At 33.6% G+C, this 14,517-nt stretch overlaps 1 protein-coding gene across 6 annotated transcripts in view; it reads right to left on the minus strand.

Moving 5' to 3' along the window:
- Positions 1 to 814: 814 nt before the first annotated feature.
- The window catches only part of RCOR3 (REST corepressor 3), a 50,252-nt gene continuing 36,549 nt past the window's right edge, over positions 815 to 14,517 (minus strand). For 5 of the 6 annotated variants that reach the window (XM_036844252.1, XM_036844243.1, XM_036844270.1 and 2 more), the window contains 3 exons: positions 12,661 to 12,718; positions 3,854 to 4,095; positions 815 to 3,394 (listed from right to left, as the gene is read on the minus strand). In XM_036844252.1, coding sequence (XP_036700147.1) covers positions 3,050 to 3,394; positions 3,854 to 4,095; positions 12,661 to 12,718 — 645 coding nt within the window. In that variant the 3' untranslated portion in view covers positions 815 to 3,049. The remainder of the gene's footprint in view (positions 3,395 to 3,853; positions 4,096 to 12,660; positions 12,719 to 14,517) is intronic. The other variant, XM_036844261.1, reaches the window with a different exon arrangement.

The raw sequence follows: 14,517 nt of genomic DNA on the forward strand, positions 1-14,517 counted from the left end.
AGCATGGTTTCTCAAACTTGATTCTTGGATTCTTTCTGTGTTCACTTACTCTGTAATCTTATGAATGATGTATCTATAATGAATGTCCAAATTAAAAAACTAATACGCATTTTCTTGTTTCCTATTATCAGAATGTATTCATAATTTATTTCAGGAAACCACAAAAAGAGAGATCCTTCTTTGAGTTCTAAGTCAGATTATTATTTTTGAGGAGACCCTGACACCCCAGTGTTAAGTGATCAGCAGTTATTAATATCCATGGATAATATTCTTTTGATAGCAGGAAGAAACATTAAAATACAACATATTTAATAACTAAACTTAGTACTTTAACCAACGTATTTGCAACATTCTTAGTATAGTTGAAAAACCTGACTGTCAGGTTTTTTTGTTCTCTACATCTATTCCTAAAAAGAATGTAGGCCTATATTAAGACAGAATTTGACATTCTTTCACCTTTATTTTACATTATATTTTACTCACTTTATTATAAGATTATTAAGAAAAACTTTTGATCATAACCTACTTTTACCTCCATCGTATTACACTGGAATTAAATCATATAGAAAAAAATGTTTATTAATATCACCAGATGTATCAACAGCGTGATTTATTTTTAGTTACGTAATGAAAAAAATACTTGGGTGTAGATTTTTTTTTAAACTGATAAACTTGAAATTAATGAAATGGTCATTAAAAGATTTTCAGGTTTTGCTTTTTTTTTTTTTTTATAAAAATCAGTATTTAGAATTTCACAGTGAAGAGGTCCTAAATTTCTCATACAACATGAAATTATATAAAAATAGAAGACATACACATCTTTAACTCTTTAATCCTTTGATTAAGCAGCAAGCATATCACTCTTCCAGGCCAAACACTGCTTCAACAAAAAAGAAAAATAATGACGTGCAAAATATTTACAAAATATGCAAAGCACACAATAAAGACATCTCACTATATACATGTGTCATATTATTAACGAAGCTAAGATTTTTCTACTGTGTGCTCTAGTGTACGTAGATCAAATTACAGCACATCCCTCAGATACAGCACCTTTGCCCATGGTTGGGATAGAACGGATTTTAAATGAATCACAATATACTTAACAGCTGGACAGATGCTGGTGCTGACCAACTTGACTCACATATCCCACACACTGTATACTGAAGGTCTACTGACAAGAGACAAGACAATAGAAGCTGTATAGTATGCACATATGCAAGACAATCTAAATACTTTAAAAAAATGCTTTAGATATTTTCCTTTAAGATATATAACTGTCCCCATGGCTATTAAAGTAAAAATAAGTATAAATTCTTGAATATTAGGAATTTTAAATCATGATGATCCAATGAGAGAGAAAGAACACATCCTGGAAAAAGTTTTAGATTATGCCAGAACTTAAGGTCCTTATGGAAAGAAGTGGTCTAAACTTCAAAATTAAAACTAATCAATGGATTTAAGTCAATAGCTCTTTAACACTTTAGAGCCAAAGGTAGGGACTACCCAATATTTGGGGAATATATGACATCTCGAAATATAAACTAGGGCCTTTGATGTTGACCATTTCGTGGAATAGTTCTAAATGTGAGAATGTGAATGTGCAAACATTTAGCTTAAGTTCCACTAGTATAGCAATCTAAGCGATCTGTCCCTTTGCACAGGTCATGATTCCAATATGAAATCATTGTTATCAAAAATATTAGTAATACAATCACTTGTAAAATATTCTTTGTAGGTGCTTAATGATTATGTGTTGAATTAAGAAGACTTGAATTTTTTTGTTTCTTTATAAAAGGGGTCTCAGCATTTTAAGTTAACAGCATAATTGTGACAATATACTGATACATCTTTGGATAACACAGAACAAATTCTTAAATATATTTTATGAAATAATGTTGATGATTTAACCCTAAACCAAACCCAGAAGTACAGGTCAGCTGCAAGGAATACACAAATGTATCCAAATAGCACAATAGAGATTTACCAAGAAAACATCCTTTATATTAAATACAGACCATATTAATAAGTCTGACAGCAATTTAAAGTTCAGAACCTAAACACAAAAAGGGTACTGTAAATAAATGCTTCCATAACCACTATCTCCACATAACTGACAAAATATAATTCTCTTCTAAAGTCCCTATTGTAGGCAACTACTAGTTAAAAGCAGATAGCACTTAGAAAGATTAAAAAAAAAAAAACCAAAATTAACTCCATTTTCAAGGAACTTAAAGACACTGTACTTGAACAGATTAAATCCTCATTTATATGTAAAATTATTACTCCGATCCTCTTACTACTGCAAGATGGCGAGTCAATGACCTTTAAGCAAGGACTTTGCGCTAGGACCCTAAACTGTGTGTTAAAGAGTTAGCAGGTTCAGTACATTCTTTGTGGGTTCATATAATTGCTTTGCAATTGATTAAATTGCTTTCTTTTAAAGGAATATATTTAAATTCCTTTAGAAAAAAAAGCAAGAGTTTTTGAAAAAAGGGATATGCAGCTATAATTTCTTAAATATGCATTAAATGAACATATGTCAAAATCTGAAACGCAGGCTATCTATTCTTGCACTCCTAACATAGGAAAATGTTAAAAATTAAATTAAAGAAAAAAGAGAAAAAGTCGAACATCCTTAACTTATGAAACTTAAGGAGTTTTCACAATTCCTAAGTCAGTATTCCTGTACTAAGAGCCTTGACTATGAAGAGGCAGGAATATAAAGATTCTCAATAAAATAAATACAGTAAAAACAAAACAAAAACCCTCGGTATATAGAATACTTAATCTCTTTTCCTTTAATGAGATCATGTCGCTGAATGTATACTCTAGAAAGGAAGCTAACTGTAGACTTTCTGTTGTATAACATTTCAGTTGCGTGAACTAAAAAATTTCTTAGGCATCTACTTATGCTAGCCCACTGCCACAGAACTAGTTCCCAGCCTCAGTATCTAGGAAGGATTATTCTTTCTTCTTTTGCATCAGTCAGATGAGCACTGGTATAATGATGGGGTGAAAAGTTACTGCAGCTCTGTCCAATTTAATCTTAGTGCAGTGAGGACTGTGAATCTGTCTGAATTCCGATAAGTGATGGTGGCTGTTGACCACCAACTGTGGACAACACTGGTCTTGGGTTTAGACGGGGTGGCATAGAATTAGCAGGGCGAATGAGAGGTGGTGGAGGCTGATTTAAAGTTGGCCGGGGCTGGATGAACCGAGCCTGCTGCTGGAGTGGAGGAGGCTGCCGGTGGAGAGCAGGGGCAGCAGGCAGTGTTGGACGAAGAAGTGGTGGAGGCTGGTTCAGAGTGGCAATGGGGGCTGTTGGTGTTGGAGTGGATGATGGGGCAGGAGGTGATGGACCCAGAGTCCGAGGAGCCTGTGGGGTCTGTGCCTAGAGGTGAAGAAACAAAAATACACGTATGAGATGACAGTTCCTAATGAACTTAATACAATATAGTTTGGGCTGTCACAGGAAAAACAAAACAAAACAAAAACATAACACCAGTGTTTTTTGGAAGCACAAGCTTCTTTTATTTTAAACAAAACAAAACAAAAAACCAAAAACCGAAAAAGCAATGAAGCTACCAAACAGGCATCTTTATTAGTAAACAGCTTAACACTGGAAATAAAAATAAGACTATGAAAGAACAATACACTCTCCATTCTTCTAGGATCAGAACTTAGCATGTCATTATGACTTAAGAGTCACGAGAGATGCACCACTGAGTAAGTGTATTGTCAACCTTTCATGCTCATTTAGCTAGTCCTCTGACAAATTAACCTTACAGAACACCACACAAAATGGTGATTCCTCAACTCATATTAGCTCAAATTCCATACACAAACACACCTCCTCTTCTTCATCAGTGCTCTTCCCTGATGGCACATTAGAAGCACTTTTTGTCTCCTCCCCTAAAGTAGAAGCATCACCATTAGAAGCCTGGGTTCCTTGTTCTGCTTCCCACTCCTGCAATACCTCCTCTAAGTTAAACCGACGCCTGTAGTTTACAAAGAAGTTCTTCACTTGGCCAACAGTCTTGTTGCCAATTACATCTGCAATAGCTTGAAAATCTTTACCATATTTGCGGACACCTGGAAGGCAAAGTAAATAATACACCTGTGAAGGATCAGTAAGGAGAGCTGTGTGTACTATACATCATGCACACACACAAGATACCAGCAATGAAAATCCTTTCTGATAAACTCTGCTCATTTCTCAATTCTGAGATAGAGGCTAAGATATCAGGGTCACAGATGAAAACTATCAATTATGTCATTTCATCGAGCCAGCCACTTGCCTTCAACTGAACAATCAGAGACTTACCATTTTTTACATACTCAGTTATTTTCTCCAATCCTCTCTTGAACTCTCAAATACAGTCCATTTATTGTAAAGCATTGAATTCTTTGTTCCATCCTCAATTCCACATTCATTTATTTCCCTAGTAGCCAGTCACCTAAATTTGAGCAACACCGTTTGTAAACAAAACTGGATGGGAATGAACCATCTCTTTTATCCCCTCAATGGACTGAGTGAGTAGTCTTAGGGTTCCCCCATTAAGAAAAGCATTGTAATTTTGGTCTTAACACCAACTTCAACATAATTAATTGCCTATCTTACCAGGTACCAATGAATAGAAATGAGATAAGAATTTAAACATAAAAAGCAGGAGAATCATCACAATCTGATGGACAAAAAAAGGGGAAGCTATTTTTCAGAGTTTGTTGGATTTTAACTCATCTAACAGTTCTAAGGACTGTATATATGAAGGATTCCGAGATATGCTCTGTAGCCTAAAGAATCAGGGTATAATAGTGACTACTTGTAGATACTTGTGCTTATCATCACTACCTTAAATTTAAGAAGGATTGTACATTCAGTTATTAAAAAACCTAACTTCCATAAAATTATGGAAATTTTATTAAATGAAGGATAATATTTGATTTATGAACTTGAGATAGTCAATTATGCCACAGAGTTTAAAGTGAGTTTATATAATCAGATGGACAATAATTTGCTCTTAAGGGAATTCTAAAAGAAATTCACTGACTCATTCTAGGAAGAGATGCACTTAGCTCAAAGTATAAAAGCTGTCAAAATTTTTAGTTTACAATTTGATAACTGCTTTTTAAAATACCAGAAAACAGTAACTCATTAATTAGAGATGAGAAAGGAGGAAAAAAATATTGATGTCTATGATATTAAAGTCTGTAGTTTAACCTAAGCAGCCAGAAATACAAGGATTTAGATAAACTTAACATGTATACAATCACACATAAGAGAATAATATAAGGACATATTAATACCCCAGCAGAAATGCTAGACATATTCTTACTGATAGCTATTTGGGTGATACACCTATTACCTAAAGCACCAGCATGATATAACTCCTGTTTTTAAATTCTGTGCTTATTTTTTATTGAAAACTTGGGAATAAGTATCTCTTGCTACATTCAACTTGCTAGGCTTGACTCTATGGGGAGTTCCTTTCTCTTAGAGCATTTTGGGTAGGAGGCCTGACATTATTAAGCTATAACCATATCCCATTGTTAATACAGAGTTTTGGGTTTATAAACTATGCTCATTTGCTCTGTTCTCAAAAGGAAAGACATATGCATGACAACAAAGTAATAATGATACTTAAACATTGCTTACAATATTTTATTTTATATTCATTTACAATATAAATGAATTTATATTCTCTTAAATACATGAGCTGATTTCCACTTTGAACTTCATAATTGAGTATAAATTCTAATGGTGACTAGGTTCTACCAAGGGTTTATCTGGCAATAAGAACCCAAGGTCATTTCATATGAAGAATTACTGCTGCATACTCAAGTACTTCTCTACTACTTGTACTTTGGAAAACAGCAACTCAACTTGAGATGACTGCACTGAAAAACAAATACTAATTGGAAATCACACACAGTGTTCTACCAGTGTACTAGTTTTCATAATGGATATTTAATTTACATTCTAGAAATGACCAATGCTACTGAATACGTGAGTTTAGAAATGAAAACCTTAAATAAATCGAGGATTAGATCTGCTATATTCTTAGCAAGAAGTCACATTAAGAGTAACTCTGACTCCAAGTCTGACAATAATTACAACCCTCCGAACACCCATTTGTTTAGCAAAATATACTCTAAAACCTACCACTAAGCTGTCCCCAAGTCTAACTCCACTATATAACTGTCCCCTCTTCTTCTGACTCTATTTTTTTTGGTCTTCCACTTTATTTTCTCTTGCTCGATGGACTTCGCCTTGTCACTAATATTGTTGCATTTCCAGAATTGCATGCCCCCAAACCAAAACTACTTCCTATAGGAACTTTAGTTTACCCAGACACTTTGGATTTTCTTCAGGTCACCTAGGTTCTGAGTCACCTAGGTAAGTTTATCATTAACTTGTGTATGCTAGTCTCGTATCAACTACTTTGCAAAGTCTTAAGGCTCAGACCACACTGTAGACTTCTGTAGTCTGGCTAAGGAGCTCAATCACGTCCTGAGAGTAAATGGGTCCAGATATTAATGTCTTTAACCTGCAGGGTGGCTGGGCCGGGTCTGGAAGAGCTCGAGCTCCTGGGCAGTCTCCTCTGGACAGACAACAGCCTCATCTGCCTGCCTCAGTGTGCTATGAAAATTTTCATAGTTTTCTCTGTGTGCCATGATGTGAAAAAGGTTGGAAAGTACTATGGAATACAAAGTACCACCAGCATTACTACAACGCAGAGTACAGAGGAAGTGCTCAGGAAATACGATTGATTTTTCTTCTCCATAGGGCTTCATTCTCTTATTCTTCCCAAGCTACAAGTCACATATGGCTGACTTCTTTATCACTTTCACATTCCCAGTGACATTGCACATTTTGGCTAGAAGGTGGAATTCTTAAGCTCTGTACTATGGCTGATAACTAGTCAAACTCTAGTGAAACACCAACTGAAGACTTAATGGGACTGACTCCTTCCGATGAATCCCCAGGTAGGCTTCTGTAGGTCAGCCTAGCAAGGTAGCGGTGCTGAGCAACCATCTTTAACAACCTATGATATCGGAGTTACTTTGTTACAACTCGTAGCTGGGGAAAGGGTCCATTCTTTTCCCACAGTTTATAAAAAACGAGGTCCATCATATCTCATATTATATCCCTCATAAGAGTTGGTGCTAGAATGACTTAGGAAGTTCTTACTACAAAACTTGAAATTTCTCCTTCATTTTCATCATTAAATACTGCAGGTATGAGAATTTTGCTATGCTTTAAAATATGTTCACCTTGACAAAAATTCTAGGCACACACAAACACATAAAATGGGAATGCTAATATTAATGACCTTGAAAACCCTAATTTGTATTCTAATGAAGGATCAACTTCTCATGAATTTCTTCAATAAACAGATTTTTATGGTCTGAATTATATCCCATATCACAGGCTGAATCAATAAAGTAATACTGTGAGACAATAAGATAGCACAACTATTCCTCATTAGTAACTCTATTTCCTTATGTGAAATACTATCTCTATCACTTTTGATTGACAATTCACTAAAGGTATCAAAAAGTAAACAAGTTAAATCATCTAATCACTCATTATCTCATTATGAAATAACAAATAAATGTAGAACACTTTTTAAATCTCTCTAAAACAAAACAAAAAAAAGATTAAATCTCTCTCACTCCTCCTGAAGATATAAAAGGCTTAGGTCCATCTGAACCACAGTTTTAAATTAAACTTGTGACCTTTAGGGCAAGAGGTCAGTTTTCAAAGGTGAGTGGGAAAAAACTTGAGAGAACCCCAGAAGAGGGAAATTAAATATTTCCCAGGGAGAGGAAAAAATTGTTTGCAGTAAAATTGCTAAATTTCATTTCAAAGTTACAGTGAAACAACATGGCTTCTACACTAGCAGATGAAACCGTATAATCTTTATAATATATACTTTTAAAGTTTTGTTTGGGAATTAACATAAAAATATTACTCATTAGGATATTGTGTTATCATTATTTTATTTTCCAACCAGTGTTCTATATTACCCAACCAAAAAACAATTCGTATTTTTAGAGCTTTGGGTAGTAAAATAGTAAGTTCAGGAGCATTTGTAATATGGTGTTTCCCAACTCTGAACGTGGTATTTAGACTTTTTTTTACTTTGACAGAAAGGATATCATAAATCTGCTTTTGGTATGTTTAAAAAGTTATTTTTAAAATCTTATTTTGGACTATAAAAAAACCCCACAAAGCCAACATTACAGTGACAAGCTACTTCTAGATATAGGTAATGAAAATTTGGGGGATATTTTTTTCCCTGCTTCTTGCACAAATGTCTTAAAGTGAGCATGTACTTGGTATAATTGGAAAATATTAATTTTCAAAAATCTATTTTTGAAGTAAGAACACAGTGACATCTAGAAACTCCAGGGATATGGTTCTTTCCTATCAATAAGAGGTTAATTTTAAACTCAAACCATTCAGGAACATGCATTTCTTTTCACCTCCTGTAAATCTTGTCAAGAATTCCTAGTAAAGAAGGTAAAAAAGATATCAACAGCAGTGGGACAATGATTGGTGCATCTGGGCGACGGCTAAAAGTCAGAATCATATATTGTCTTTCCAATGTCTAGCCTTTCTCTTCTGAAGCTTCCCATCTTCTTGCTACAAGTTAAATTCCATCCCCAAAATGCTGGGAATTTTGAATCATTAATTATCTGAAGCAAGTGCATCAGAGGGTTGACAATTATACTTTTGGGTCTCCATTCTTGTGATATCAGTTATAACAGAAGAAACTCTCTAATGCAAACAGATAACTTTTAGACGGAAAAGTATGAATCTATCTCCACCTCCTTTTGATCATTCATGTACTGAGGATCATGTAAGGATCGTTACAATCCTTATGCCTTAATCAACAGCCAAATCTCTTTTTCCCCCCTACTTTAGGGACCATTCTAGCTTTTTTTAAAGTAGGAGATAAAATTAGAAAGAAGACAATTTCTAGACTTGCAACTTCATTGCTCCTAAAAAGGAATGAATGTATAAACTATAGGGAGAGAAGGTAAAATTCAACTGTAAGCATAACTCACTTGAACATAGTTCTGTCATTTCCTGTTTTATACGAGAAGGCAAGTAATATAAAAAAAAAAAACTAAAAATTAAAGTTGATGCCTTGATAAAATTAGAAAAATTTTTTGTTGTTTACCCTAATATAGCACAAATATTGTAGTTGGGAAGCATATTTTTTTGTTTGTTTTTGTTTTTTAGTTTTTTACCACTAATGACTATGAAATGAATACATTTAAGAGGAGACATAAAATAAAAATGTCAAACATTGTATACCATGCTTCTGCTCCTATACACTTTAAAGAGCAGATGTTTTGCACTATCATTTAAATGTATTGTTACTTTTTGAAAACAGATAATAATTGTTCCATTTTACATGAAAAAAAATATACCTAGAATCTAATTCTTTTCTTAATTCTTGCTTAATAAGGAATGTTTATCATATGAATATCAAGATTGATTTTAGGATAATTTCTAAAAGCACCACAGATTAGAAAAAAAAATTTATATATATGACATAAGCTACAAACAGGGGTATTTCACCATTAACACAAATATGTGAAGACTATAACTGGCCTTACTGTTAACTAATTTGTTATAATAGAAATTTTAGATACTCAAAGCTGAAACAGATTACAGAAATTGTAGAAATACCATTCTTGGTAAGTATTTTAAGAGGATTAAATTAAATTAAAGCAGCATTTATAATATCCCCCTTGGGGACTCTCAAAGAATGCTATTGAAGTTATAACATAGTTAGAACTAAAATCAACATAATAAAGTGATAGATTACACAAGTAAAAGCAGACATTCCTATCTGGTCTGAGCATGATTTTCCCCCCTTCCAAATAAGGGAGAAAGAAGGGGAAATGGCTTATTTATTTATTTAAATATTTGTTGTTAAAATAATATTTATTTACAATTTAAATGGCTAGTACTTAGTTAACAACAATATGAGCAGATGGAAGTGGGAAATATATATTTAAGCCCTAGGAAATGATCTTAATATACTTATTTGGTTTTCAGAATTACAACAAAAAGTTTATTTAATAGTAGAGTTAAAAAAAAAAAATAGAGTTATAAATCTCACTAGTGACACTAGAGTCAACATTTCTCTTTCTAGGTCACTGTAATGGTCAACTACGAGCAAGATAAAATAAAGCATTTAACAAATGAATGTCAAATCAGAATCTATATGTAAAATGTCTTGAATAGAAAGTTCTATATAAATTAAAACATGTTAATATCAAAACATAAATGATTTGAAAGTGAAGTGGCCAGAAGAATAATATCATATAAAGGCTTATCATAAATAAAGATTAAAAAGAAGAAGAAAAAACCAAAAACAATTGCCTGCTAAGATAAGTACTTCTGGATTACACATGTTAAAATAAAAAGTTCAATTATGTACCTTAACCACACTGAGACTCAGGTACAGGTGACATTACTATACGATTATACTGTTTATAAGACACACTTTTGAGTATTATATAAATACATGGGCACATGAAGCAAAGATGGCACTTTTTAATTCTCCCTAAAATAACTATTTTGGACACAAATAGCTTAGCTTTGTTTTATTGTAAATAACAAAAACAAAAACAAACAAAAAAAACCCAAAACAAAACCAAAAAAACCTAAAAACTCAAAGTGAAAATAAAAATTTCACACACAGAGTCAAAATAAATATTTAAATAAAAACGAAGACATTAACATACTAAGAGAGTGCTTTCAAAATCCTAAGAACATGAATCTTTCCATACAAATTGCTCCATTAGTGTAATTTATTTAAGGATTACTTTTCAAACGTGCATAAAAATATGACACTGAATATCCCTCAGGAGAGAGGAAATGTTTGATTATTTCTATAAATACTCCATTCTTGTAATATTTATAAGCTGAAATAGTGTCCACATATATAGCTCAACTCCATATGTAAATCTTTCCATTGTCCTTCTCTTGAACGCAGCTTTTCATAATATCCAACCCAGCCATAAGATTCAGTGGACCCTACCACTTAAAGGAGTACTGTAGAACAATATCAAATCCTGATTCTGTACATATAGAGAAAGATTAACCCAGACTTCCTAGCCTATTCTCTTAAGAAAACCCTTTCACTGGGATAATTTCTTATATGAAGAGTACAGGATTAGTATACTAACCTTTAAGCAATGAAATACTGGAAGACGGGGTTAAATTCTATAGGCTACTCTGATGAAGGGAAACAGGCTTTACATCAGTCAAACCAATGCCTACTCAAATAACTATGTTAGAGCCATAAGACATAATTCTAAATAAATATGAGACAGCCATTGAAAATACCAATTTTTTAATCAAAAATTTAAATTGTCAGTTTTTAGTTTTAAAACAGCTATTATTGAACATTATAAGCGAATTAAACTGTGTTCTGACTCATTCAGAAACTTAATTCTACAATTACAGATGTGCTCAATGCACATCCAGCACCCTACCTCCATCGAATCAAGTATTTCTATTTATGAAGTGACTGTACACCAAAGGGAAGGCTGACATTATCCTGCTGGCACCCTCCTGTGACATTTTCAAGTCACACTGGGTGAGTAATTCTTACTCTAATTCTAACTGCAGAGTCATCTATTAATCAATCTTTAACTACATTATTCTCATATCCGAATGATACTTGCACAACATTTTTGAGTTAAATATTTTCTCTATGTTTGAATACTTGGAACTATTTTTAAAGATATATGTTTCACTGGGGCCCAACTCTCTTATAGTAGTTAACCTAGACAAAAAAGCTATTAGTACTCAATACAGAGGGCTCAGCCAGGAAGAAACAAATTGTAAACCAAACTTAAATCACACAATCAGTCCTGCAGATAGTTCATCTTGAAAGGGAAAAAAATCTACAACACTGAATTAAAACATACAATATGCCCTTCTTTAAGTAATTCAAATACAAGAAAATCCAAGTTTATAGTGCTTCCAATTTGCCCATGGGTATTCATATTACAAAAAGTTTTCTGCCATACAATTCAACAAAGCATTCTTATAAATAGTGCATTTAAAATTGTATGTGTATATATATATATATATATATATATATCTTAAGCCTCTCTTTTGTATAAATAGATATATTTAAAGTCAGGTTTTGAAGCATTCAGTGGCATATCTCTTAAGTAAGTTATGGTACACTGAAAGTAAAGCATATCATTAATATTTTCAGTACCTGACATTTATCAAATACAGAGTAATCAGGGAAACCAGAAACATAAATTAGTCTATGCTTTAAATAATGAGTTATTGACTGATACAGTAAGAATGAACCCAACTGCAGGAATACTGAAGCAGAGGCACGGAGAGACCAAGACTTGTTCAAGCTTGTCATCACCATCATTTATTTAGTGCTGAGAATGCATTACATGCTGTTCAGGACCCAAAATGCACACAGGCTCAGTATGTCACATCCACAAGTACAAAACAGAATTCATGGTCACCAGGACTTTGTGGTGAACACAAGACCCCTTTCTTGATCCATTTCTAAAGGAAGGGAAGAACTATGGTAGTCACCTTTCACGACAAGTTAAATAATCATTAACAACAGTAACTGCTTATCTTTAATATACCTTGCACTGCTAGAAGCTGCTCCTCTGTGGTCCAACGGGCATTAATTTTCTGATTTGACTACAAAATTAAAGAGAAGTTTCCTAATGAGGATATGAAGACAGACATTTTTCCAAAGTGCTTATTTTTTTTAAACTTTTCACCAAATCACAGACAAGAGATTACTAAAACTCTGATTTATGAGGATTTCATTTTTATAAGAATTAAAAAATATATTCTGAATTACCTTTTACCAACACAAAAAGATAATGAAAGGGAAATGTACCATTTTGGGAGAATGAACAACATTCGCACTTATACGCTAGGCAGAGATATCAAAACTGAGAAAATCTATTAATCGCCCATTTTCCAACTACAATGGTCCTATCATACGTTGCAGATGTTAATTTTAGCCTAGTTTTAAACATTTAAGAGACTTCGTTTTCTTCAGAGAAGGATCTGTGACTCTAAAGTTTCTTCTCTTCATATTTAGACTATACCTATCCTTACTCCATCAAAAACAGTGTTACATAAATTAACATAAAACTGTAGATCAGGCCTATGCCCTAAAATACTTCTTTAAACTTCTAAAGCAGAGAGTGACCCACTATAAGAATAGATTTTCCCCCCAAGACCTCCTACATTCTTTCCAGTATTTTTGTTTAAAAAATTTCTAAGTTTAAGATTTTTACTATGGCAGCATTACAATATCAATTAAACACCTAACCAAATTTCACTAGTGTATACCCACTGCTGAGTAATCAAGAACCTCTGGCAGTAGATGGAGGGACAGAAATAAGTATGCCAGCCTACAGAGGTGTGCAGTAGAAACTGCCCAGATAAAGTGGCCAATGTAATACACGCACATGCTGGACAAAACAGTAAGAAAGGCTTCCTCTGAGAAGGGGTGTTTAGGTCTTATCTCACTTGTAGTCTTAGCAATAAGTGTTTCCACAGTACACAGCGGTTCTGGGTAACACCAACTTTCTCACCATGAGTGAAGAGGTATAAGCAAGCATTTGGAAGAAAGAATGAAACAAAGATTCAAAAAAAAAATTAGGAGAGAAGAAAGAAAAAAGTAAAAAAAACAGCTATAGTAAAGGAGGAAAAAACCTAAAGCACAAAGCACTGAATTCCAGATGATGAGATTATAAAGGGATAGCAAGGCAGGCCAGGCAAAGCCTGGATAAGCCTCCAGATTAGGATGCTGGTGATAAGGTAAAGGAATAATAGGAAACAGGCAAAGAGAAAGAGGGGAAATAGGACATACAGAAGCAGTAGTAAGGGTGAACCAAGGCTTCAAAAGTGAAAAGAAAAAGGAGATGACAGAGGAAAAACTAGCAATTAATCCCCCAAGAGGAGTAACAAGAATGAAGTAGGAGCTAATACTTGAGTTAATACCCAGGCAATCTGTTGCTACCGTGGCTGTGACAGGTAGACAGAAGAGGCCCTTGGTACCCAAGGATAACTGGTACTGGAACCTACTTAAAACAGGTCCAAATATTTCAGAGTAAATGGTTAAAAAATAAAGGGTTGATTGTAACTTGATCTGAAATATGAAACTAAAACTTAGGAAAATTAGTTCATTAAAAAATAGTCACTGATTCCACTTACATGCTTTAATTTTATTTTTTGGCATACGTCTTCTGACTATACAATGGTATAACATTCTCTAGCTTTGCAATTTACAACATGAGCGTAGCATATAGGCCATTTTTGTTTTGAAGACTTCAACAAATTTCTCTTAATTCTTTGTAACCCCTCTTAATTATTTGTTACTCAAATTATTCTTTTTTAAAGTGCTTGTCTCAGTCACCATCCTCTTTTTTTCCACTGTTAATTCTGCTAGATACCCGTTTGTCAACAATTTTGCAAGCAAT

The sequence above is a fragment of the Balaenoptera musculus genome, chromosome 1 (assembly GCF_009873245.2).
Source record: "Balaenoptera musculus isolate JJ_BM4_2016_0621 chromosome 1, mBalMus1.pri.v3, whole genome shotgun sequence".
NCBI classification, from domain to species: Eukaryota; Metazoa; Chordata; class Mammalia; order Artiodactyla; family Balaenopteridae; genus Balaenoptera; species Balaenoptera musculus.